The sequence below is a fragment of the Erinaceus europaeus genome, chromosome 2 (genome assembly GCF_950295315.1).
Source record: "Erinaceus europaeus chromosome 2, mEriEur2.1, whole genome shotgun sequence".
Classification (NCBI taxonomy): domain Eukaryota; kingdom Metazoa; phylum Chordata; class Mammalia; order Eulipotyphla; family Erinaceidae; genus Erinaceus; species Erinaceus europaeus.
The window spans coordinates 184,034,823-184,062,058 of NC_080163.1; the positions used below are offsets into that span (position 1 = coordinate 184,034,823).

General features: G+C 48.1%; 2 protein-coding genes across 5 annotated transcripts; both read left to right on the forward strand.

Annotated features, from left to right (window-relative positions):
* The first annotated feature begins 438 nt into the window (after positions 1–438).
* On the forward strand, positions 439–10,889 carry RBM42 (RNA binding motif protein 42). 4 transcript variants are annotated; one of them, XM_016195057.2, is made up of 10 exons: positions 439–671; positions 948–1,083; positions 2,134–2,218; positions 2,323–2,397; positions 4,650–4,715; positions 4,815–4,969; positions 5,359–5,691; positions 5,977–6,094; positions 10,369–10,563; positions 10,655–10,889. In XM_016195057.2, exons 1-10 carry the CDS (start codon positions 544–546, stop codon positions 10,765–10,767), a joined length of 1,404 nt encoding a protein of 467 aa, XP_016050543.1. In that variant the 5' UTR covers positions 439–543; the 3' UTR covers positions 10,768–10,889. The 4 variants fall into 4 exon arrangements, with proteins under 4 accessions (XP_016050543.1, XP_007538740.1, XP_007538739.1 ...); XM_007538677.3 differs by having other exon boundaries at positions 440–671; positions 4,794–4,969; XM_016195058.2 differs by having other exon boundaries at positions 440–671; positions 4,881–4,969.
* A 10,457-nt stretch (positions 10,890–21,346) lies between these two features.
* On the forward strand, positions 21,347–23,710 carry ETV2 (ETS variant transcription factor 2). Its single transcript, XM_060185760.1, is given in 6 exon segments — positions 21,347–21,432; positions 21,434–21,582; positions 21,755–21,835; positions 22,184–22,621; positions 23,172–23,284; positions 23,493–23,710. Coding segments are annotated over 6 exon segments (1,068 nt in total). The 3' UTR covers positions 23,694–23,710.
* Positions 23,711–27,236: the final 3,526 nt, after the last annotated feature.

Sequence of the window (27,236 nt, forward strand, 5' to 3'; positions counted from 1 at the left end):
GTTGTACCAACGTCTTTAGATGGTGGTTCCTCCAAACTTCTCACATCATGATCCTAGTCTATGTGGAAGTCACTGCCAGTCAGAACGGAAGCCACTCCTATCTCCAGCCTCACCCAATCTTAGGGCTTAGAAAGACTTCAATGTGTTGCAAAGCAAAACTTTTGAAACTGGCTTCGCAGCAGCTCCAAGCTTTCCTGAGCTCTCAAAGTCCCGGCTTTACGGATGAGGCCAACAAACTTCACTGTTCGTTTAACATTAATCCTTCCTTGAAGGCGTAGCCGCCTCCGCACTCTTCACTCTTCCATTGGTTTGTCTACCGGGCATTGTGATTGGTCTTTATTTCCCCTTTGGGCTGTCCTGAGAGTGTGCCTACATTCTCATTGGTCGTAAACCCAAAGGCGGAAGTAGTCGTAAGATATAATGCGCCAGCACTTAGCGCTTTCGTTCTACGTCATGTCTGAGCGCTTACATTGACGAAGCTAAGGAGTCGACAGCGGAACCGATCGAGCGGCTGTAGTAGCGACTGCAGCGACTGCAACAGCTATGGCCGGGGCAGGGCCAGCCCCGGGACTCCCGGGTGCCGGCGGGCCTGTGGTCCCCGGTCCTGGCACCGGCATTCCTGGCAAGAGTGGCGAGGAACGCTTGAAGGAAATGGAGGCAGAGATGGCCCTGTAAGGCCCAGGATAAGACACTACAAAAGTCCCAGGACCACTGAGCTCTCGAGTCTGCAGGCCATTATAGGCCTGACGTATTCCTCTACCGTGGGGAAGTGGGGTTTTCAGGCTTTGGGGGGGGGGGGGAAATAAGAGAATGGCAGGGGTGAAGGTGTTCTTAAGATATACCAAATGTCAGGGGGTAGGTTGCATAATGGTTATGCAAAAGATATATCAAATGTCTCAGAATTGGTGCAAAAATTCTGAGCTGGGATGTTTGTTCTGTTCCTCTAGGTTTGAGCAGGAAGTTCTGGGGGCTCCAGTAACCGGAATCCCAACTGCGGTGCCCACAGTCCCCACGGTAGAAGCGATGCAGGTCCCAGCAGCTCCTGTGATGCGCCCAATTATCGCGACCAACACATACCAACAGGTATGGCCAAGCTAAGACATGTAACTCACAGAACATCGAACACGGAAGGTGTATACAAAAAGTTACTGACATGTTGACTTGTGGGCTGACTGCATGACAGTTTTTCTGTGCCTGATGCTGAGAACAGTAATTACTAAGATGAACAATACTTAATTTCCTTGGGAGCATGTATTTCAGTAGAACCTTCAGCACAGATAAAAATGTTCTATATCAGGAGTCGGGCGGTAGCGTAGCGGGTTAAACGCACACGGCGCAAAGCGCAAGGACCGGCTGAAGGATCCCGGTTCGAGCCCCCGGCTCCCTACCTGCAGGGGTGTCACTTCACAGTTGGTGAAGCAGGTCTGCAGGTGTCTTTCTTTCTCTCCCCCTCTCTGTCTTCCCCTCCTCTCACCATTTCTCTCTGTCTTATCTAACAACAACGACATCAATAACAATAATAATTACAGCAATAAAAAGTGACAAAAGAGAATAAATAAATATTTTTAATGTTATGAATCTATTTTAAAATGTATGTTTATGGGTTAGGGAGATAGCTTAATGTTTATGGAAAAGGACTTTCTTGCCTAAGGTACCAAAGGTCCCCAGATTCAGTCTTCAGCACCACCATAAGCCAGATTTGAGCAGTGTTCTAGTTTAAAAAAAGATTGTGTGTGTTTGTTTAAGTTAATAGTTCTTCAGTCTGATTATTCACTTCCAAGTGCTCAATAACCAGCTTGATATGACTAGTGGAGAGAACTACTAAAAACAAGTAAATGAAACTCATTCGTTCTGTTTACAGATAATTATCTGGTGGCTTCTGTACCATTACAGGCATAAGGCTTATCTCAGAGAACAAAACAAAAAAGCAAAAGCAAACCAACAAAAAAAAACAAAAAAAACTTGATGAGCATTTTCATCTTAACAGGACAAATAAACAAGTCACAGTACAGTAACAAGGGCAGCAGTTTATCAGTTGACAATAAGCCCCACACAGAGTACAAAGAATGGAACCTTTGCCCTCCTGGGGTAAGCTACCCAGCAGACTGAAAAAACTATTCTTCTCCCCAACAGGTCCAACAAACTCTGGAAGCCCGAGCAGCTGCTGCAGCCACAGTGATTCCTCCCATGGTGGGTGGCCCTCCCTTTGTTGGACCAGGTAAGAGTGAATGGTGGGGTAAGGGAGCCAGGAAGTCTGGCAGGGTGGTACAAAAGAATGCCCAGGACTCTCCTCCCACCTCCTCATCTCTCCCCTCCTAACAGTCGGCTTTGGCCCTGGTGATCGGAGTCACCTAGACAGCCCTGAGGCTCGGGAAGCCATGTTCCTGCGGAGAGCAGGTAGGTATAAGATCAGGAAATCCACATCTAACCAAGAACTCTTGTTTCACCAACTCCAGTCTCTTGCTGAAATCACTGTTCCAACTCATCCTCTTCATCCCCACCTTGATGACATTTTCTTAAAGGACAAATCAATGATGTACTTCAATTTGGCCTTCTTATGATTTTTGTTATTCATTACAACTTTCTTATTACCAATCCCTACTATTTACTGTTTTTCTGTAGCACTTAACTCTTTATAGTAAGCGCTGTAGTTTGCTTATTGTGGTTGTCCTTTTTTTGCTTCCTTTAAAGTATCAACTCCATGAGGATCAGAAGTCTTGGAGCCTGTGACATAGTGGTTGAAAAGTACCTGTTGATTCGATGAGCAAATCATCAAAACAGTTTAAGCTCTTCAACTAGTAGTCAGATCTCTTCATCTCCTGATCCTTTGCAGAGAGCAATCCCCACATCTTCTCCAGAAGCCCTAAATATTGCTGGTATAAGCCAATAATGCTCTTATTGTGACTTCTCTCTCCTGCTCACTGTAACCTAACTAGTCTTCCAAAATTAAACTAACTCAAGTCTTATCTTCAGGAAGTTGGTGGTGGTGCACATTGTAGAGCACACATGTTATCATGTGCAAGGACCCAGGGGTTCAAGCCCCTAGACCCCATCTGCAGGGGGAAAGCTTCACAAGTGGTGAAGCAGTGTTGCAGATGTCTCTTCCTCTCTCCCTTTTTATTTTGTCTCTGTAAAAATAGAAAGAGGATAGGGAGTCGGGCGGTAGTGCAGTGGGTTAAGCACATGTGGTGCAAAGCACAAGGACCAGTTTAAGGATCCTGGTTTGAGCCCCCAGCTCCCCACCTGCAGGGGAGTCGCCTCGCAGACAGTGAAGCAGGTCTGCAGGTGTCTATCTTTCTCTCCATTCTCTTGTCTTCCCCTCCTCTCTCCATTTCTCTCTCTCCTGTCCAGCAACGACAACATCAGTAATAGCTACAACAATAAAAAGCAAGGGCAACAAAAGGAAATAAATAAATATTTTAAAAAAATAGAAAGAGGATATCTTCACAGGTATGAAATGGATTTGTGTTCCATAAACTTTTGGTGTAATGTCTATTAGATCAAATCTGTTGTGTTACTTGAATCTCAATACACTTTTCCTTTTTTTTTTTTTTTTTTAAAACCAGAGCACTGCTCAGCTCTGGCTTCTGCTGATGGTGGGGATTAGACATGGAACCTCAGCCTCAGGCATGAAAGTCTTTTTTTTTTTTCATAACCATTATCCTGTCTCCCTACCCCAAATTTTGTGGTTGTTTTTTTTTTGTTATTGTTGTTGTTGTTTGTTTGTTTCTCCCAGAGCTCTGCTAAACTCTAGCTTCTGGTGGTATTGAAGTTTAAACCTGGAACCTTTGGTGCCACAGGCATGAAAGTCTTTCTGCATAGTCACTGTGCTATCTCCCCAAATACTATTTTATTTGCTTATTTATTAATGAGAAGGATAAGATGAGAGAAAGAACCGGACATCGCTCTGGTTCTGGTTCTGCCAGCGATCAAACTCAGGAGCCACCTCCCGACAACCCCAGTATGCTTTTTAAAAAATCTATTATGTGAGAAACTTTAGCTTCTTTTGCTCTGTAGCATGGTTCTAATCAAACTGCAAATCTGTCCTAGTCTTCCTAGCCAGAGTCCCATCCTGCTGAGGTGCCTCAGTGCCCTCCGGAGACCATCCTTCTTAGATGCCTGCTCACCTCTGGCCCTTTCTTATGATATTTCCCAGCCTCCAACTTCTTGACTATAATTACACTCATGGAGAAGAAGAGCATGCTCTTCTTGCAAATACTATTTCTACTTACCCTTTGCCTAGTCAACACTTCATCATCCCTTGAGCTCTTTTCTCCAGGTAAAAGAGCTCCCACCATTCTGACAGCTTCCTCCCATAACACTGTCCCTGCCTGGGCTTTTTCCTCATCCTAGTCTTGATTACCCTGGGCTGTGATAGGTTGGCTCTTTCCAGCTTCAGAACAGGAGCTCCCTGAGCAGCTGTGATCTGTGTTATGTTCCTAACATTGCCCAGGACAGAGCCAGGCCTAGAGATCTCCTGTGGTAAATATTTGCTGAATGAACAGATGGGAAGACCCTTAACATCTGCCAGAAGCTCCCTGAGACTCTTCTCCAGGATTTCTTGGATGACAAGAACACCAATACTCACACACTTTGCCCCCAATGTCCCGGTCCCCCATGACACACACCCCCATCTCTCTCTCCCACAGCTGTGGCCCCCCAGAGGGCCCCTATCCTGCGTCCAGCCTTCGTCCCCCATGTGCTACAGAGAGCAGGTGAGGGGCCAGGTTCATCACCCCTGCCACATAACTCCCCCTCTCAACCCTCCGACTCCCCCACTAACACCCTGACAGATTCTGCTGTTTCTTCTGCAGCAGGTGGCCCCCGCCCTATGGCCTTGCGGCCTCCTCATCAGACCCTTGTGGGTCCTCCCTTGCCAGGGCCTCCTGGACCGCCTATGATGCTACCACCAATGTCTCGGGCCCCAGTGCCCCCTCTGGGCTCCATGGCTGCTCTGAGACCTCCACTGGTGAGTATGAACAGGAGCTGATGCTCGGTGGCGCAGGTGGGAGCCCCTCAATCCTGGCTTTGCTCTGACTTTTCCTGTCTTTGCCTTCACATTCTCTACCCCCGCCTGTCTTTCCATGCTTGTTTTTGTTTCTGTAAGGAAGGCATAAAGATAAACACATGCTGTGAATGCATCTCCATATCTCTATATTTTTCTGTTCTGATGCCATTGTCTGTTCCTTTATCTGTGTCTGTGTGTAGCTCTGTCTCTTACTAGAGACCCCTTTTACTGACCCAGGTGTCTCTTGCCTACTCTCTGACCCAGGCCCTTGCTTGGTTGTGCAAGATAGGGGTGGGAGTAAGGTCTGAGCCTGTGATCTGGCCCTCCTCATGCCCTCCCCTTGCCCACAGGAAGAGCCAGCAACACCACGTGAGCTGGGCCTAGGCCTGGGCTTGGGCCTGAAAGAGAAGGAAGAGGCGGTAGTGGCCGCAGCAACTGGACTAGAGGAGGCTGGTGCCACAGTGACTGTGGGGTCAGGAGGTGCCCCAGCAGGCCCTGCAGTCATTGGGCCCAGCCTGCCATTGGCCCTGGCCATGCCTCTGCCTGAGCCTGAACCCCTGCCCCTGCCGCTGGAAGTAGTACGAGGCCTCCTGCCACCGCTGCGCATTCCTGAGCTCCTGTCCCTACGTCCACGACCCCGACCCCCTCGGCCAGAGCCACCCCCTGGCCTCATGGCTCTTGAGGTAAGCAGGGAGCATGACAGTATGGGAACAGAGAAGACAGAACAGATAGGAGTCCCATGAGCTTCCATTCACAGAAACACGTGTTGTCTGTTAGTGAAGTAGAAGAGACATTGGAGGGTCATGGGGGAAAGGGAGAGAAATAAACATACTTCCACTCAGAAGCTTATCTTGTCCTCTAACTGTGGAGATGGGAGGGCTGGGGGCAAAGAAAGGTGAATGAGCCTTGAGGGGGCAGAGTGGGTGCAACACCAAGTTTGATGTGCCCCCATCCCCTCTCCTCTGCAGGTCCCAGAGCCTATGGGTGAGGACAAGAAGAAAGGAAAGCCAGAAAAGTTAAAACGCTGCATTCGCACAGCAGCTGGGAGCAGCTGGGAAGACCCCAGCCTGCTGGAGTGGGATGCAGGTAAGTGAGCCAAAGTGGGGAGTCAGGCATTGCTCAACCCAGGACAGACAGGGAAGGTGAACTAGATAGCTCCACATCTCTGTAGGGCAGGCACTGTTCTTCGCCCAGTTCACAGAAGGAAACCTGCAGCTTTGGAGTCAGAGCCTTCACCCAGTCACTGTACAGAACATAGTAGAGGGGATTGGTACCTAGAACTTTGTGATTTCTATTTCCTTTTCTTTTCTTTTTTTTATAAATTATTATGATTTTTTAAAATATTTGTTTATTCCCTTTTGTTGCCCTTGTTTTATTGTTGTAGTTATTAATGTCATCGTTGTTGGATAGGACAGAGAAATGGAGAGAGGAGGGGAAGACAGAGAGGGGGAGAGAAAGACAGACACCTGCAGACCTGCTTCACCGCTTGTGAAGCGACTCCCCTGCAGGTGGGGAGCTGGGGACTTGAACTGGGATCCTTACACAGGTCCTTGTGCTTTGCGCCACATGTGCTTAACCCACTGTGATACTGCCCAACTCCCTCTATTTTCATTCTTTAAAGATTTTATTTAGTTATTAATCAAGAAAGATAGGAGACAGAATATTTTTGGCCTTAATCATTTGAAGCACAAGAAGTTACCATTTCAGTCCTAAATATCTCAGTCTTCATATGTCTGATACTGTTTGTATTCTGAAGACTTCACCCCAAACTATAGTATATCTGGTCTTCCATTAAACCAGGAGACATTCACTTTTATGTTACTAGATTTATCTTAGAATAATAATTATCTCTCCACTGCTCAGTTTTAATGTAATCGTTTTCTGAAATGTCCAGACTAGTTGTCTAGCCGAAGTTTTCACCGTCTGTCAGATCACTTCCTCATGGGGTGGCTTAACTTGATCTGAAAAATTATCTTTAATCACCACAGAAGCTATGGGGCAACTTCAGTCATAGCCAAAAAATAAGACTGACCTTCAATCCCAGTCCTTGAGTTCTGACTCTTTCCCTGGGCTTATCTACCTGACCCAGCCCAGGACTATGGCAGCATGGGATCATATGTGGCGAGTGCAGACTGTAGATCCTGGTTAGTTGACTTTGGGATAATCCTTTTGTTTTGTTTTGTTTTACCAAAGCACTGCTCAGCTCTGGCTTATGGTGGTGCTGGGGCCCTCCCTTAGTCCTTTAATTTTAAGCCTTAATTTACTCATCACCAACCATGGGATAATAATAGCATATGCAGGGCACGAGTAGATACTAAAATGGTTGTGTAAAGAGACTGTCATGCCTGAGGCTCCAAAGTCCCAGGTTAAATCCCCCACACCACCATAAGTCAGAGCTGAGCAGTGCTGTGGTTAAAAAAAAAAAGAAGAAGAAGAAGAAGTAAATAATAATAGTATGTGCTTCATAGGGGGAAGGATTCTTTGGGCTTAAGATTCAGGCGTGGTCCAGGGGATATGTCTGGGAATGGGAGCTGCATCAGCCTTGGAGGTGAGTGATGGATCACCACCATGCACAGTGCCTATCAGTGGGGGGATTCTTCACAAGTGGTGAAACAGTGCTAAAAGTCTCTCTCTCGGGAGTTGGGTGGTAGTGCATTGGGTTCAGAGCAGGTGGCAAAAGTGCAAGGACTGGTGTAAGGATCCCGGTTTGAGCCCCCGGCTCCCCACCTGCAGAGGAGTTACTTCACAAGTGGTGAAGCCGGTCTGCAAGTGTCTGTCTTTCTCTCCCCCTCTTTGTCTTCCCCTCCTCTCTCCATTTCTCTGTGTCCTATCCAGCAACAAAGACATCAATAACTACAACAATTTAAAAACAAAAAAGGGCAACAAAAAAAGGAAATAAGTATTTTTTTAAAAAGGTCTCTCCCCCCTCCCTCTTTTTTTTTTAATTCATTTATTAGTGAGAAAGATAGGAGAGAAAGAACCAGACATTACTCTGGTACATGTATTGCCAGGGATTGAACTCGGGACCTCATGCTTGAGAGTAATGCTTTATCTACTGTGCCACCTCCCCGACCACATGTCCCCCTTTCCTCTCAATTGTTCTCTTTCAAGTTAAAAAAGGGAGGACATCAGCATTGTGAAGTTTCAGGCAACTATGTTCAGTTTTCAGAGACTTGAGGGAATTAAAATAGTTCTTCAAAAGAAGCAGAGCTGTGGTACTGCATGCCATTCTGGGAGCTGGAGGGTGTCAGGCATCATGGGGATGAGAAGTCTGAGGGTGGGTGTTCTAGGATACTAGAGAATACCAGAGGCAGGCCAAGTGATGGCACACCCAGTTAAGCACACATAATACTAAGTGCAAGGATCCGAGTTCAAGCCCCTGCTCCCCACCTGCAGGGGGGAGGCTTCATAAGCAGTAATGCAGGTCTGCAGAGGCTCAGAGGAGAGGCCAGGGTCAGGATAAAGTTGAGAGCTTCATTGTGAGAATGGATGAGATGGCAGCAAGGTGGTGAAAGGCAGTACATCTGGAACCAGATGTCTGAGTTGTTCTAGCTGTGCTCATTCTAGACTTGATTCTGGGTTGGAGACCTTTGAGCAGGTGACTTGACCAATCAGTATCTGCCTCAGTGTATAAGTATTGTTGAGGCTGTGTGATGAGTGAAGTCCTCACGAGTACTCAGCACAGTTATTTTATAGGTGCTGACTACTTTTTTTTTAAATATTTATTCATTTTCCCTTTGTTTTTGCCCTTGTTGTTTTATTGTTGTAGTTATTATTGTTGTTATTGATGTCTTCGTTGTAGGATAGGACAGAGAGAAATGGAGAGGAGGGGGAGATAAGAGATAGAGAGGGGAGAGAAAGATAGACACCTGCAGACCTGCTTTACCACTTGTGAAACGACTCCCCTGCAGGTGGGGAGCCGGGGGCTTGAACTGGGATCCTCTCGCCAGTCGTTGTGCTTTGTGCCACCTGCACTTAACCACTGTGCTACTGCCTAACTCCCTGACTACTTTTTTTTTTAATCATTATTTATTACAGCTAGATATCGAGAGAAGAGGGGAAGACAGAGAGGAAGAGAGACACCTGCAACTCTGCTTCACCACTCATGAAGCTTTCCCCCTGCAGTGGGGACTGGGAGCTTGAACCTGGGTCCTTGGGCAGGGCAGGGCAACATGTGTGCTCAACCAAATGCACTACCACCCAGCCCTGTGACTACTTTTTAAAAAATATTTATTTACTTCCTTTTTGTTGCCCTTGTTGTTTTTTTTATTATTATCATAGTTGTTGTTATTGATGTCATTGTTGTTGAATAGGACAGAGATAACTGGAGAGAGGAGGGGGAGAGAAAGACAGACACCTGCAGACCTGCTTCACCGCTTGTGACTCCCCTGCAGGTGGGGAGCCAGGGGCTCGAACCAGGATCTTCACTCTAGCCTCTGCGCTTTGCGCCATATCGCTTAACCCGCTGTGCTACCGCCTCACTCCCTCATGACTACTTTTTTAAAATTAATTTTTAACCAGAGCACTGCTTAGCTCTGGCTTATGGTGGTGTGGAGGATTGAACCCAGGACTTCAGAGCCTCAGGCATAAGTCTTTTTGCATAACAATTATGCTATCTCCTCTACCTATTATTATTGTTGTTGTTGTTATTGTTATTATTATTTTAAACTGGGCAGTTAATGGTTTATGGGACAGCTGTTGGCACATACCTCTACCCCCAGCTTAGGTCTTTTTCCATCATCATGAACCAGGACCTGAACATCCTCCCACCCCAACCTCAGTTCATGTCCTCCTCCCCAGAGTCCTTACTTTGGTGCAATACACCAAACCAGTCCAAGTGTTTTGTGTTTCCCCTTTGTGTTCTTGTAGAAACAAGAAAGGAAAAAGAAAAAAATAATGAATTCACCTTGTTCACCTCATCTTCAATGAAGCTTGAAGGAATCATGTATTGATAGATGCCAGGAAAAGAATGGTGAATATGGGATGATCTCATGCGCAGAAATTAAGACTGCCTTTTTCTTTTTTTTCCATAGAGACAAATTGAGAGGGGAATAGAGAGAACGAGAGACACTTGCAGCAGTGTTTCACCACTCGTGAAGCCTTCCCCCCACCACCTCCACAGGTGGGGACTGAGGGCTTGAGCCCCAGTCTTTCCACATGATGACATATGTGCTTTACTGGGTGTGCCACTAACCAGCCCCCAAGTGTTGACGACTATTACTAAGAGGATTCTGACAGGGGCTTCTGGGGATGCAGAGGGAGCACAGATTAGGGAATGCCTTGCAGAGTGTGGGTGGTTTAATAAAAGCCGACACTGAGCAGGCACCTGCATTCTCTCCCACCCTCTCTCCCAATCCCAGATGACTTCCGGATCTTCTGTGGAGATCTGGGCAATGAGGTGAACGATGACATCCTGGCACGCGCTTTCAGCCGCTTCCCATCCTTCCTTAAGGCTAAGGTGATCCGAGACAAACGCACCGGCAAGACCAAGGGCTATGGCTTCGTCAGTTTTAAGGACCCCAGTGACTATGTACGTGCCATGCGAGAGATGAATGGTAGGTGAGGCCTCCCCGGGGATGATGGGTACAGCAGGCATCGGGCCAAACCCTGACCCCACCCTTGACCTTGAACCCTCCATTCCCACAGGGAAGTATGTGGGCTCACGCCCCATCAAGCTGCGCAAGAGCATGTGGAAGGACCGGAACCTGGACGTGGTGCGCAAGAAGCAGAAGGAGAAGAAGAAGCTGGGCCTGAGATAGGGTCTGTGGCTGGGCAGCCGCTCTCCCCTGCTGGGCGCTGGCTCCTCCCCAGCTTACTCTTTGCAAAACCCCCAACTCTCCACCCACCCATAGCATTTTCAATAAATTTATGTTCATTTCCATCTCTGGCTGGACTTGGAAACACTCGGAGAAGCAAGTCTCCCACCTGGGAATACTGGGGGGCTTTGACAGTATTCTCAGACACACATGCGGATGGGCATTTGCATTAACTGTCTTGAAAACGCTTAAGTGCAGGGCCACGCTGGGGCACACCTGCTTGAACATAAACACTGCTACCATGCACAAGGACATGGGTGCAAACCCACAGTCCCCACCTGCAGGCAGGAAGCTTGACGAGCAGGGCTGCAGGTATCTTTCTCTTTTCCTATCTCCCCCTTGTTCTCACTTTCTCTCTATCCTATCAAATAAAGGGAAGGAGATGGTACACCAGGAGAGATGGATTCTTTGCAAGCTCAAGACCCAGCAATGACCATGGTGTCAATTAATTAATAAAACATTTGTGGTCTGGAAGGTGGCTCAGTGGATAAAGAATTGGGGAAGGGAGTTGGGCGGTAGAGCAGTGGGTTAAGCGCAGGTGGTGCAAAGCGCAAGGACCAGTGTAAGGATCCAGGTTCGAGCCCCCGGGTCCCCACCTGCAGGGGAGTGGCTTCATAAGCGGTGAAGCAGGTCTATAGGTGTCTGTCTATCTTTCTCTCCCCCTCTTTCAGAGTCCTGTTGCTTCACCTTGTGTTCTTTTTTGTTTTTTTAATCTTTTCCCCTTGTTTATTGTCGTTAGTATTATTGTTGTTGAATAGAACAGAGAGAAATGGAGAGAGGAGGGGAAGACAGAGGGGGAGAGAAAGATAGACACCTGCAGACCTGCTTCACCGCTTGTGAGGCGACCCCCTTGCAGGTGGGGAGCCGGGGACTTGACCTGGGATCCTTATGCTGTTCCTTGCGCTTCACGCCAGGTGCGCCTAACCTGCTGAGCTATTGCCTGGCACCCCACCCTGTGTTCTTACTACAAGTCTTCTTAACACTAATCTTCTGGACCTTGTCCTTTGGGAGCTCAAAATCCATTCAGCAAACTCTCCAAGAGCCTAGACAGTGCTGGGAACACAAATGGTGACTGAAACAGATGTGTCAATTATAGAACTCCCTGTTCCTTCAGAGCTTTTATAGTCTAGTGGCAAAAGACAGGCTCATTGCCAAGTAGTGACATACACAGGTTTGGGATGTGGGAGCCCAGGATATTGACCTTGGAGTCAGGGAGGGCTTCCTAAATGAACTGGCCACTTCTGAGACTTTTTATTGTTGTTTCCTGTAGTCTCTCTCCCAGACTCACCCTCTAGAACTGAAAAATTGATAAAAGGAAAAAGGAGTGCTTATGTTCTAAAGAAAGAAAGGCCTTGGGGGTCTGGCAGTAGCACAGTGCAGGTTAAGCACACATGGTGTGGAATCCAAGTAACCCGCACAAGGATCCCTGTTTGAGCCCCTCGGGTCCCCACCTGCAGGGTGGGGTCGCTTCACAAAAAAGTGAAGTAGGTGTCTATCTTTCTCTCCTCTCTGTCTTCCCCTCCTCTCAGTTTCTCTCTATCCTATCCAACAACAGCAGCAACAATGGAAAAAAAGATGGCCTTCAAGAACAGTGCATTCGTAGTGCTGGCACTGAGCCCCAGCAAGCCTGAAGGCAAAAAAAAGAAAAGAAAGAAAAAGAAAACAAAAGCCTCCAAACTGGCTGTGAGACAGAATTTACAGTGGGAGAGGCAAGTAAGGGGGTGTTTCTTGCCCGTGTAAGGATCCTGGGAGTTAAGAGTCAGTCATGAGAGTAGAGCATTGGAGAGGGAATAATTTGCTCACATGGTGAACCAGTGACAATGCCTAGAGTATTCTGAGAAACTAAAATATACTTGTGGTTTAGTTGTAGAATTAATCCTATTGAAGGCAACAGGGAGATGTGTCAATTACATAACTCTATTCGAAGGTACTCCTAAGAAGACAAGTAGTTTTTTGTTTGAGAAAAATAATAAGGGTCCAGGCCACCGGTGGTACAGACAGTAAAGTACACAAGTTACCATGTGTGGTGACCTGAGTCTGAGCCCCCAGCTCCCCACCTGCAGGAGGGAAGCTTCACAAGTGGTGAAGCAGGTCTGCAGATGTCTTTCCTCCTTTCTGTCTTCCCCTCCTCTCTCCATTTCTCTCTATCCTATCCAACAACAATGATAGCAATAATAATAATAACAGCAAGGATGTACAACAACAACAAAGGGGGGGGAATGGCCTCTAGGATCAGTGGATTTGTATTGCAGTCACTGAGCCCCAGAGATAACCTTGGAGGCAAAAAAAAAAACACTAATCTGGGGGTAAGCAGTAGCATAACTGGTTGAGTGCACACATACCATGTACAAGGACCTGGGTTCAAACCCCCAGTCCCCACCTACAGGTGTGAAGCTTCACTAGTGGTAAAACAATGTTGCAAGTCTCTCTCTTTCTCTCTCTCTACCTCTCTCCCCCTTTATATCTCTTAGCTTTCCTTCTCAATTTCTCTCTGTTCTACCAAATAATTTTTTTTTAATTTTAAAAAAGAACCTAATATGAGGGGAGAGGTGATAGCATAATGGCTATGTTATCAAGACTGTCATGCTTGAGACTCTGACATCCTAGTTTCAATCTGCCACACCACCATAAACCAGAGTTGAGCAGTGCTCTGATTAAAATAAATAAAATAAAAACTTCTATTATGAATGGTGGAAAAATGCTGCTGGTGTCTCTTTCTAGACAATCTCTATCAATTTCTCTGTCTCTATCAGGTATATGGCAATCCTCAAAGCAATCTGGCCTGGAATGGCTATTGAATGAGCCTAGCCTGTAAGGGCATTAAACCAACCTGACTACAGCTTTAAGTACCCTCAAGACTCTCAGGAAGGACAAAGTCCAGCATCATAGCCCTAAAAGTTTCCCAGTAGAATATTCAGCGGGCCCAGCCCAAGATCTGGACTATCCTAACAGACCTCAGGGAGCATAGCAAGCAAACATGAGCTGTCTTCTGGCTGACCAAGTCCAACTGTGCCCAAGAGGCAATTCTCGAATGATATCTTGATTCTCTCTTCACTCCTGTTTTCATTAATAATTTGTTTGGGTGGGAGGGGGTTGGCAGGGGAGACAGCAAACAGACTCCCCGTGCCTCAGGCTCTGAAGTCCCAGATTCATTCCCCTGATTCAAGCCAGGTCTGAGCCAAAGAAAGAAAGGGGAAGAAAGAGGGACCAGGTGGCAGCGCACCTGGTTAAGAGCACACATTATAGTGCTCGAGGACCTACGTTCAAGCCCCTGGTCCCCACCTGCAGCAGGGGAAGCTTCACAAGTGGTCAAGTAGGGTTGCAGGTGTCTCTCTGTCTCTTTCCCTCTCTGTATCCTCCTCCCTTCGCAACTCCTCTCTGTCTCTATCCAATAATAAATAAATATTTTTTTTAAAAAAAAGTAAGGAAGGAAGAAAGAAAGAAAGGGAGTAGGGCAGTAGCACAGCGGGTTAAGCGCATGTGGCACAAAGCACAAGGACCGGTGTAAGGATCCCGGTTCGAGACCCTGGCTCCCCACCTGCAGGGGGAGGTCCCTTCACAAGCAGTGAAGCAGGCCTGCAGGTGTCTGTCTTTCTTTCCCCCTCTCTGTCTTCCCCTCCTCTCTCCATTTCTCTCTGTCCTATCCAACAACAAATGATATCAATAACAACAACAATGAAAAACAACAAGGGCAACAAAAGGGAAAATAAATATTTAAAAAAATAAAAGAAAGAAAGGAAATGGAGTCGGGCTGTAGTGCAGTGGTTTAAGCACAGGGACCAATGTAAGGATCCCAGCTGGAGCCTCTCCCAGCCCCAACAGGCGGTGAAGCAGGTCTGCAGGTGTCTCTCTTCCATTCTCTGTCTTCCCCTCTTCTCTCCATTTCTCTCTGTCCTAACAATGAGGACAACAGTAATAACTACTACAATAATAATTTTAAAAAGGGCAACAAAATGGAAAGTAAATAAATAAAATAGAGAGAGAGAAAGGGGAAGGAAGAAAGAGGAAGAGGGAGTCGGGAGGTAGCGCAGTGGGTTAAGTGCAGGTGGCGCAAAGCTTAAGGACCAGCATAAGGATCCAGGTTCTAGCTCCCTGTTTGAGCCCCCGGCTTCCCACCTGCAAAAGAGTCACTTCACAAGTGGTAAAGCAGGTCTCCAGGTGTCTATCTTTCTCTCCCCCTTTCTGCCTTCCCCTCCTCTCTCTATTTCTCTTTATCCAGCAACAACAACATCAGTAACAACAACAACAATAATTACTACAACAACAACGAAAAACAACAGGGGAAACCAAAGGGAAAATAAATAAACAAAAATTTGTGGTCCGGGAGGTGGTGCAGTGGATAAAGCATTGGACTCTCAAGTCTGAGGTCCTGAGTTCGGTCCCCGGCAGCACATGTACCAGAGTGATGCCTGGTTCTCTTTCTCTCCTCCTATCTTTCTCGTAAATAAATAAAATCTTAAAAAACAAAAAATTTTTTAAAAGAAGAAGAGAGAAAGAAGGGAGGGGAGGAGAGGAAGGAAAAAAAAAAAAGTAAAGAAAGAAATCTGGATCCAAAGACATGGATGACAGATTTCTGAGATTATTTTCCATTTGCTTCACTCTGACGAAACCCAGCCAGCTTCTCTCTCTCTTTCTCTTACTAGATTACAGTACTGTTGTTGACACATGGCTATAATTTGGCACATCCCTATGATAGATGTCTACAAAACATCTCAACCCCAACCTAGGGTCTTTTCCACCATCCTGCTCCCGGACCCCAATTCCCCCTCTACCCCTCTCTACCGGGAGCCCCTCTTGCTATGTCTTTGTGAGTCTGAATGTCTCTTTAGGTTTCTTCTTCTTTCCTCTGTGAGTACTCCTGCTTCTTTCTAAGTGTCCCTGCCTGTTTGAGTCTCTGTTTCTCCTCTGCCTCTATAGGTCGCTCCTATCCTTATCTTCCTAGTGCCAAGCTTGTCTGCCTGTGTGGAGGAGTGTCCATCCCTGCAGGATCTTGAGTGCCAGAAAAAGAACCTAGACTTCACAGTGACACCTGGATACCCTCTGAAGCTGAGCCCAAGTTCAAGCAAGGGCCTGGGAATACCAATTTGCACTTTAGAAAGAGCCCTGAGTCTACCATGCTGTGGGCTGCAGGGCAGGAATGAGACTGGGGCAGACGCCTGGCAGAGGAGGGAGGCTGCATTGTTCCAGCCAGGACAGGAGGTGAGTGTCTCCCAGAGACAACTATCAGGACCCTAGATGGGAGGGGGCAAGATGTAAAGGACTGTAGGGGTTTGGAGGTTAGAGAGGAAAACAATGCCAAGACCCAGGAAGGTGTCAAATTTCCTCCCCTACTTCCTCCCTTAACAGCCCCTTTCTGACGTCACATTTTCCAGTCTGGTCAGAGGCGAGAGTGCCTCCCTCCCTGGCAGGAAGTGCCCTTCAGCCCCCTGCCACCTGGGTTGGACCACCCAGCCCCCAGAGTCCTCAACCTCTACCCTCACCCCCACTGACCCACCTCTCTTTGGACTCCCTCCTCACTGCAGAAATGGGAGATGAGAAAGAACGGTTAAAGGAAATAGGGTTAAAAAAAAAAAAAAGGTCTTATTTATTTAAGACAGGAAGAAAGAAAGAGCATTACTCTGGCATATGTAGTGTCAGGAATCAAACTTGGTACCTCATACATACAAGTTCCAGTCTCAAAAAAGGCGGGTTTTTTTGTTTGTTTGTTTGTTTTTAAAGATAGGCAGAGAGAGTGAAAAAGATCACAGTACCAAAGCTTCTTCTAATTGCCATGGGGACTGGGCTCAAACCTGCCTCATATACGGCAAAGCAGCGCACTATCCAAGTGAGCCATTTGGTCAACCCCAAAACCTTTTGGATGTGTGCATTTAAGTTCTCCTAAGGACAGGGAAAGATCATAGGATTGATCGACAGAGATAGAGATGGGGAGTGAGGCAGAAAGATGAGATGAGAATGAAGAGTCAAGGGCAGGGGAGGCCCGGTGGTGGCACATCTGATTAAGCACATACATTACAGTGTGCAAGGACCCAGGTTCAAGTCCCTGGTCTCCCCACCTGCAGGGGAAAAGCTTCACAAGTGGTGAAGCAGAATTACAGGAGTTTCTCTATCTCTTTCTCTCTCTATCTCCCCCTCCCCTTCAATTTCTGTCTCCAATTCTTCTTCTTCTAGCGTTTGCCCTTCTTCCGTAGCCAGTCAACAGCGTCAGGTTGAAAGCTGTCAGGAGCTGCTTGTTGCTGGCTTTGAAAGTGACTGGGATCCATGTGGATTCAGTCGGCTAGGAAGGATCGTCAGTCTCCCCAATGAATGGGTACTCACGGGATGCACCACGGGAAGGTCGATCCAATGCATCCCTCTGTCTCCAATAAAAATAAGTAAATAAATAAAAATTTAAAAAAGAAAGAATTAAGGGCAGGGGGCCAGGTAGTGGTGCACATATTACCATGGACAAGGTCCCAGGTTGGAGCCCTGACTCCCCTCCTGCAGGGAGATGCTTCACAGGAGGTGAAACAGGTCTGTAGGTGTCTGTCTTACTCTTTTCCTTTCTATCTCCCCCAACCCTCTCAATGGCCCGGCTCCCCACCTGCAGGGGTTTCACTTCACAGGCGGTGAAGCAGGTCTGCAGGTGTCTGTCTTTCTCTCTCCTCTTTGTCTTCCCCTCCTCTCTCCATTTCTCTCTGTCCTATCCAACAGTGATGCCATCAATAACAACAACAATAATAACTACAACAATAATAAAAAAAACAACAAGGGCAACAAAAGTGAAAATAAATAAATTTTAAAATAAATAGACAAATCTTTCAAAAAAAGGGGAAAAAACAGCTGCCTGAAGCAGTGAATTAGTAGTGTCGGCACTGAACCTCAGTGCTAACCCTGGTGATAATTAAAGAAAAAATAATTTTTTTAATTAGAAAATAAGAGTCAAGGGGCGGGGTGGTGGCGCACCTGGTTGAGCGCACATGTTGCAATGTGCAAGGACCCGGATTCGAGTCCCCAGACCACACCTGCAGGGGAAAACTTTATGAGTAGTGGAGCAGTGCTGCAGATGTCTCTTTGTCTCTCTTCCTCTCTGTCCCACCATCCCTCTTGATTTCTGGCTGTCTCTATCCAATAAATAAATAAAGATAATAAAAAAAATTGAAAAAAAAAATCAAAGGTAGTACAGTGGGTGAACCAAAAGGGAGCTGGTGTAGTGGCTGGAGTGTTTGGCTTAGGAGTTTGAGGTTCCAGAGTTTGATCCCCCACATCAACTGAGCCAGGGTGATGCTCTGGTTCTCTTTCTCTCTGTCCTTCTTTCTCATGTTAATGAATAAATTAATTTTTTTCTTTTCTTTTCTTTTTGTTTTGGATGCTGTTTTTTTTTTCTTTATGAATCATAGAATTTTTTTTATTGGGGAATTAATGGTCTACATTCAACAGTAAGTACAATAGTTTGTACATGCATAACATTCCCCAGTTTCCCATATAACAATACAACCCCCACTAGTAAATTATTTATTTATTTTTATTTATTTTTAAATATTTTATTTTATTTATTTATTCCCTTTTGTTGCCCTTGTTGTTTTATTGTTGTAGTTATTATTGTTGTTGTCGTCGTTGTTGGATAGGACAGAGAGAAACGGAGAGAGGAGGGGAAGACAGAGAGGAGGAGAGAAAGATAGACACCTGCAGACCTGCTTCACCACCTGTGAAGAGACTCCCCTGCAGGTGGGGAGCCGGGGTTCGAACCAGGATTTATTTATTTTTTTAAAAGGCAGTACATGGAAAGGGAGGTGAGGAGAGAAGATAGGTAAGGAAATAAATGTGAGGAACTGAGACTTCTCAGGATAGAGTGAGTGACAACAAGACCTCACTGGACACAGGTCTGATGCATTCCAACCCACTGTGAGACCTGGTAAGTGACTCTCCTGGAAGTCCATCTTCCCTCTGTAACAGACAAAAGACCACTTCTCACACCCACCCCTGTCACCAATGGCAAGTGGTAATTGATCAGGCTGAGCCAATATTGGGAAGTGCCCATTTTAAAGAAATAATTAAAACTATGTATACTTATTTTATTTTAATGGGAAATACAGAAAGAAATAAGAGCACTACTCAGCTCTGCTTTATGGTGATGGGGACCAAACCCGGGACCTCAGAGCCTCAGGCATGAAAGGCTTTTTCATAACCTCTATGCTATCTCCCAAGCCAATATATATAATTTAATTACATTTTTTAATCGCCATTAGTGTTATCACTAGGGTTCATTGCCTGCATGATGAATCTACTGCTCTCAGAGGCCATATTTTACTTTTTTCCTCCCCCCCCCATTTCATTTGATAAGACACAGAAAGGAGGGGAGTTAGAGAGGGATAGAGAAAGAGAGACACCTGCTTCACTGCTTGTGAAGTTTCCCCCTGCAGATGGGGAGCAGGAGATTCAAATCTGGGTCCTTGGCACATTGCAATGTTTGCACCATTCCTCAGCCCTGTAGAGAATTTTTTTTTTTTTTTTGCTTTTTTCATTTATTGGATAGGGACAGCCAGAAACTGAGAAGGAAGGGGGTGACAGGAAGGGAGAGAGACAGAGAGACACCTGTAGCCCTGCTTCACCACTTGCAAAGCTTTCCCCTTTCAGGTGGGGACTAGGGGCTCGAACCCGGGTCTTTGTGCACTGTAACGTGCACTCAACCAGGTGTGCTACCACCCGGTCCCAAGAATTTTTTTACAGATGTATTTATTCATTTGAGAGGGGCAGTGACAGGAACCACTTATGAAGCTTTCCCCCTGCAGGTAGGGACCAGGGGCTTGAACCTGGGTCCTTAAGCACTGCCTGCCCCCCCTTTTAAAGACTTATTAATGAAAGAGGAAGAGTTGATAAGAGAACCAAAGCATCACTTTGGCACATACAATGACTAGGATTGAACTTAGAACCTCACGCTTGAGAGCCTAAAGCTTTATCCACTGTGCCCCCCTCCCCCTCCCAGGGGCTGCTGTTTCTTTTTGCTGAATTACCCAAAGCAAGTTACAGATATCACAGCACCTGAATATTTCTGGTTTTTCCCTCTTAATTAATTAATTAATTTATTTATTGGGATAGAGACAGAGAGAAATTGAGAGGGAAGGGACAGAAATGAGACAGAGGGGGGAGAGAGAGAGAGAGAGGAATACCTGCAGCCCTGCTTCACAGCTTATTCTCCCCCTGCAGGTGGGGAACAAGGCCTTGAACCAAGGTTCTTGCTCACGGTAGCATCTCAACTAGGTTCGCCACCACCAATCCCCATATATATATATATATCTAGATAAAGACAGAGAGAAACTGAGAAGAGAAAAGGGAGCAAGAAAGATAGACAACTGTAGCACTGCTTTACCACTCATGAAGCTTCCCCCCTGCAGATGGGGACTGGGGTTCCCAGGTAATGTGTGGGCTCAATGAGATGCATCATTACCAGGCCCCCTATGTTCATTTCTTTAGAGAGACATCATTTATATTGTCCCCCCAAATCAATACTATTCCATTAGCAATACTGCATTCATTCTCAAATCTTCCCATTTGTTCCACTATTACAGCATGGGAGGGCATAGGCTGCAGATGAAAAGTAGTGGAATGAAGCCTGTCTCACAGTCCTTTCTTGAAATGGGCTAAGAGGAGTTTCCCAACTCACCAAGGGGTTAAAGGAAGACCCACTAAACCCAGCCTTCAAGAAATGGGAGCTGTTATTTCTACTGTTGTTAATGCCATCAAGATTGACACTCTAGGGGCGCAGCTCCAGAACATCCTCATGAAAGGGGAGAACTCGGCCTGATCTGGAATCCACGGTCACACACACATACACACCCCCACAGTCGTGGATTTGTGACGTCTCCTGAGCAGAGGTCTGGCCGGAAATCCCCCTTCCTGTTGCAGATAAGCCTGGTGCAGCCCCGCTGACCCCAAGCCCTCCCCCACCCACCCCCTTGTCGCAGGATCAAGTCCCCAAGATGGAGGGGATGTGTCCACCAAGCCTCCTGCCAGGCCCTTATCACCCTGTAAACATATTAAATTTGCATCCCCAGCCAGCTGCTCCCCAACATTCTTTCTGCCTAAGTCCAAGCCACCCCTGCGCAGTGCAGCCCCAGTTACGAGGAGGTCACTGGCCATCCCTATACGTGAGAGGGGTGGGGGTAGCTCAGCCCCGCCCCGGCCCCTGCAACTCGACCCCAGCTGCGACCCCAGCTCTGACGTCTCGGAAAATTACCCCCCTGGCCAGGCGCGCGGGGGGGGGGGTGCACGGTATGAAATGGGCCTGAGACCCTGAGACCCCCGCTTGGAGACAGAGGGACTCGCCAGAGGTGAGGCAGAAACTGGGGACTCTCTGGGGACCTGGGTCTGAGGCTAGGGTGCTGGAGGCTAGAGTCCAGGGGTCCTGAGAAGAAGGGAGGGAGATAGCAGAGGTCTGGACCCCTGGGGTCTAAGGAAAGCAAGTGCTGAAGCTCTGACTCCGTGATCCCTAAGAGTCCCCAACTCACTTCCCCCTCTCCAGAATATTCATACACAAGGAGCGTCCATGGACCAGTGGAACTGGGATGAAGCACCACCACAGGAAGTGCCCCAGGGCACCAGGCTGTCAGGGCTGGGTATGTTGCCAAAGCTTTAGGGTGGGGTAAGGATGCCAGAGGGGGTGTCTCTGTTGACCCCAAGCCATAAAATCCTTCTGTCCTGCAGAAGGGACAGAACCTGCTTTCTATTACCCGGACCTGGCACTCCAAGGGGACACACTGACGACAGAGACATGCTGGGAAGGTGACTTGGGGTGGGGCCCTGGGAACTGGGGGAGAAAGGGGAGCTGGCTGAAAGAGCAGGGGGCCAAGGTGCTAAGCTACTTCTGAATTAGGGGCCTCGTCGTCCCTAATAAATCAAAGCGACCTTGGAGGAAGGTGTTTGAAGAGTGTCATTGCGTTCACCCTACACTCAGGTAACTTCTCACCCCTCGCAGGGTTCCCACAGCTGGACTGGGGCTCCGCTTCGCCACACCCAGAGGCTTCGAAGGGGGCAGGTGAGTTTTCGGGAAGGCGGAGGGGGCCGGGGTACCCCACTGTGGCTGGAGGCTGGAAAGGAGGAGGCTAGGATGTTCGCAAGGAGCCAAGGTGGGGGGGATAGCATAATGGTTATATGCGAAGACACTTTGCTGGCAGAGGCTCCAAGGCCCCAGTTTCAATCCCCCCACACCACCAGCTGAACAGTGCTCTGGTAAAAAAATTAAGTAATTAAAATGCCAAGGAACCTGGATCCAAGGTAAAGCCCTGGGCGCAAGGACAGAGATTAAACTTTTAGGACCCCCCAACAGGTCGCAGGACCTCAAGCACTGGGTACCCCCTCACTCGGCATCTGTTTCTGCTCCCAGATCCCGCTTCTCAGGCGCTCCCGTGGTGGGGAGACTGCACAGATCCAGCGCCCTGGAGCGGCTTCGCGCAGGCCCTCGGGGCCGCCCCCTTCGCTGGTTCCGAAGCGCCATCGGGCCAGAACTGCACCGCCTGGGCGGGAGGGAGTGAGCCCTGGTCGCCAGCTCAGATCGCCGCGCATTGCAGCAGCTGGGACTGTTCTGAGGGCGTCACCAGCTGGGGCGGGGCTGGGGGTGCGGAGCCGCGGGCGGACTGTACCATTTCGTGGGGGGTCGGGCCCGCCGGCTCGAGCTGGGCCACCTCCTGGGACTCGGGACTGCACGCGGATTCCACCACCTCGTCTAAGGAGCACCAGCGGTCAGACCTCACCGCTTCCTCCCAATCCACCCGGCACTCCGACCGCGCAACCTTGCCTCGTTATCCCAGAACTAACCACCGAGGTGAGAAATGCTCCTGAAGAGACTCTAAAGAGGCGGGGCTGGGGCCGGGCAGAGGCACACCCAGTAGAGCACATTTGGTGCAAGGACCGAGGTTCAAGCCCTCGGCTCCTACCTACAAGGGAGCAGCCTCATGATCGTCAAACAGTAGCTGCAGGGGTTTCTCTTTTTCTCTCTCCCTACCACTCCTTCCCCCGTCGATTCCTCTCGGTCTCTATCCAATAAATAAGTAAAATGATTGCACTGAGCGGGCGCAGAAAACTAAGACACTGACAGTCTCTATGGAGCAAGGGACAGGCACCCAGACTCTTGGATTATATGAGGAAGGAAATAAGGGTCCGCAGGGTCCGGGTCTTCGAGGTGGGGCTGTCAAACTCCTAAATCTCTGAGATGGTGGGGGTGATGGTTCCAGCCTCTCTTATCCCTAAGGAGAGGGGATCCAGATTCCTTAGTCTCTTGGATCTTGCAGGCTTGGGGATCCGGTCTCCTGGTCAGACAAGGAGACGTAGCTGAGGCCAGGAGGCCTTGGTTAACCCCCGCCTTCACACCGCAGGTCCCATCCAGCTGTGGCAGTTTCTCCTGGAGCTGCTCCAAGATGGGGCGCGAAGCAGCTGCATCCGCTGGACAGGGAATAGCGGAGAGTTCCAGCTGTGCGACCCCAAAGAGGTGGGGCAGCACCCTGGCCCCGCCTATCCCGGCCCCAGCCTCCTAGGGTTCAGACCCGCCTCGCTGTTGGCTCAGCTAGCCCTCCACCCCGCCCTCAGCCTCACGTCCCCAGTCAACTCATCTCAGCCTAGTTGAGATCGGATCCAAACCCGCGCCCCGCCCCGCCCCGCCCCGCGGGTCCCGGTACTGAGTCCTGCCTGGGTCCTAGGTCGCGCGGCTGTGGGGCGAGCGCAAGAGGAAGCCGGGCATGAATTACGAGAAGCTGAGCCGGGGCCTGCGCTACTACTACCGACGAGACATCGTGCTCAAGAGCGGCGGACGCAAATACACTTACCGCTTCGGGGGCCGAGTGCCTGGCCTGGCGTGTCCCGACCGGGCAGCAGGCGGATCGGGCGCACCCACCCAATAAAAAGAGCTTGTCATACCCGTGCTGCGTTGTTTCATCCTTCCCACACATACTGGGTGGGAAGCCTACACCCACATTATACATTAGCACCCCCACCCCCATGCTGGGTGAGCCCATAGGCAGTTGAGTGAGAGTCCTTTTGCGGGTCTCTATAGGGCCAACTGCGTGCCTCCCCTGTGCTAGGACTTGTCAGTGGTCATATGGGTGCTCAGACAGGGGAGGTTGGAATTGTATGAGCTGAGCGAGACTTAGTTTGATCCCAGGCATTGTATATATGACTGCATTGTTCCCGTCTCTCGCTAGTAAAGTAAGGAGAAAGAAATGGAGGGAGGAGGGAAAGAATATCAAAAAGAGAGAAGCCACCCCATTCTGGGAACTTTTGAGACCCTCAAGAATCTACTGAGGGCTGGGAAGACAGCATAATGGTTATGCAAAATACTTTCATTCCTGTGGTTCCAAAATCCCAAATTCAATCCCCAGCACCACTATAAACCAGAGCTGAGCAATTCTCTGGTAAATAAATAAATAAATAAAAGTCTAATGAGTAGCACATTTCTTTCCTCCTCTCCGCTTTTTTCTTTTTTTTAAATTTTTTATTTTAACCAGAGCACTGCTCAGCTCTGGTTTATGGTTGTGTGGGGGACTGAACCTGGACTTGAGAGCCTCAGGCATGAAAGTCTCTTTGCGTAACCATTATGCTATACCCCCACCCTCTCTGTTTTATTATTATTATTGCTGCTGTTGTTGGATAGGACAGAGAGAAATCGAGAAAGGAGGGGAAGACAGAGAGGAGGAGAGAAAGATAGACACCTGCAGACCTGCTTCACCCTGCAGGTGAGGTGTCAGGGGTTCGAACCAGGATCCTTATGCCAACCCTTGCTGTTTGTGTCATATGTGCTTAACCCGCCTCGATACCGCCTGGCTCCCTCTTTTTTATTTTTTTTATTTCATAGGATAGAGAGAAATTAAGAGGGAAGAGGGATTGAGAGGGTGGAGGGTAGATAGCATCATGGTTATGCAAAGAGACTGTCATGCCTGAGGCTCCAAAGTCCCGGGATCAGTCCCCTGCATCACCATAAGCCAGAGTTGAACAGTGCTCTGGTAAAAAAAAAAAGAGAGAGAGAGAGAGAGAGAGAGAGAGAGAAAGAGAAGACACACCCGCTGCAGCACCTCTTTACCACTTGTGAAGCTTTCCTCCTGAAGGTGGAGACTGGGAACTTGAGTATGGGTCCTTGTGCATGGTAACACCTGCACTTAAGCAGGTGCTCAGCTCTCACTTTTTAAAAAAATATTTTTGTTGCCTTTGTTGTTTTTATTGTAGTTATTATTATGATTGCTACTGATGTCATCATTGTTGGATTGGACAGAGAGAAATGGAGAGAGGAGGGGAAGACGGGGGCGGGGGGGAGAAAGACAGACACCTGCAGACCTGCTTCACCACTTGTGAAGTGACTCCCCTGCAGGTGGGGAGCTGGGGGCTCAAACTGGGATCCTTACCCTGGTCCTTGTGCTTTGCACCACATGCAATTATCCTGCTGCGCTACCGCCCAACTCCCTGATATTTTATTTTTGAGAGAGATGCAGAGAGAGAGACACACCAGAGCACTGCTCAACTCTGGCTTATGGTGGTACAGGGGATCAAACCTAGGCCTTTGGAGCCTCAAGCATAAGTGTGTTTGCATAACCATTATGCTATTTTCCGTGTCCCAGCTCTCACTTTTGGTAGTGCTGGAGAATTAAACCTGGACCTCTGAGCCTCAAGCATGAAAGTCTTTTAGTATAGCCACTATGCTGTGTGCTCCACTCCACCAGTGACCCATCTCTTGGGTCATTGATGCTGGGGATTCAGCAGTGATCAAAATAATTCTGGATCCTGTCTTTAGGAGCTCACAGTTCAGCTCAGTAGGAACACAGAACAATAGGGACAGCACTGAGTGGTCGAGGTTAGCAGAGAGACGGACCAGGGCGTGGGAGGGATATAAAAGGAGCCTGGAGGGAGTTGGGCGGTAGCCAGCAGGTTAAGCGCATGTGCCGCAAAGTACAAGAACCCGCTGAAGGATCCCGGTTCAAGCCCGCCCCCCCCCCCCTCCCCACCTGCAGGGGAGTCGCTTCACATGTGGTGAAGCAGGTCTGCAGGTGTCTGTCTTTCTCTCCCCCTCTGTCTTCCCCTTCTCTCTCCATTTCTCTCTGTCCTATCCAACAACAACGACATCAATAATAACTACAACAATAAGGCCAATAAAAGGGAATAAATAAACTTTTTTTTAAAAGGGAGGGGAATTGGGTGGTAGTGCAGCAGGTTAAGTGCATGTGGCACGAAGCACAAGGACCAGGGTAAGGATCCCGGTTCGAGCCCCCGGCTCCCCACCTGCTGGTGGTGAAGCAGGTCTATAGGTGTCTCTTTCTCTACCCCTCTCTGTCTTCCTATTTCCACTTCTATCCTAACAACAACAGCATCAATAACAACAACAATAATAACTACAACAACTATAAAAAACAAGGGCAACAAAAGGGAAAATAAATAATTTTTTTTAAAAGCCTGGATTGAGGTGGGAGTGGGGAATCAAGGAATGCTTCTTGTGATCTGGGAGGTGGTACAGTGAATAAGGCATTGGACTCTCAAGCATGAGGTCCTGAGTTTGATCCCCAGCAGCACATGTACCAGAGTGATGTCTGGTTCTTTCTCTCTCTCCTCCTATCTTTCTAATTAATAAATAAATAAAACCTTTAAAAAAAAAAGCTTTAAAATAAATAATAATAATAATAAAGGAATGCTTCTTGGAGGGAAAAAATTATCCCAGAAATCAGGTACGCAAGGCATACCCCAGGAAGAAAACTCGGCGCGAGCAAAGGCCTAGCAGTTGGTCTTAACAGCACTGCCCAATGAACTCAGTCAAGCACTGTGACTGGAAAGGGACCCACGGATCAGTTGATCAAACCCATGGACTATGGTAAGAAGCCTGGATTTTGCTTGCAGGGAACTAGAGGAGCCAGGGAGAGGTTAAGCAGGGGAGGGACTTGGACTTTTAGGAAGATCTCATTGAAGAGGGTGAAAGCAGGCATGTAGACAGATAGGCAAATGCTGATGAACACAGGTTGTACTGGAGGCCCCTGAGCATGTTAGGTCTGGCCTTGTGTCCAATACTGAATGTGGGTTGCTCTGGAGGTAGGATGAAAGCATTTATCTAGGGGCTGGTATGGCACAACCCCCTATAGCTGACCCTATAATAATCACAACAGGAGTGCAGAGTTTTATGTTTTGTTCAGTGATACTATTCAACCCTTATAAAAGTAACTGGCGGGGGCCGGGTGGTAGTGCACCAGGTTAGCGCACATAGTGCAAGGATCACAGTTTGAGTCCCCAGCACCCCACATACAAGGGGGAAGCTTCACAAGCGGTCTTGTGAAGGTCTTCAGGTGTCTCTTTCTCTCCTCCTCTCTCAATTTCTCTCTGTGCTATCCAATAAAAAGTGGAAAAAATGGCCTCCAGGAGCAGTGGATTTCTAGTGCAGGCAACGATCCCCAAAGATAACCCTGGAGACAAAA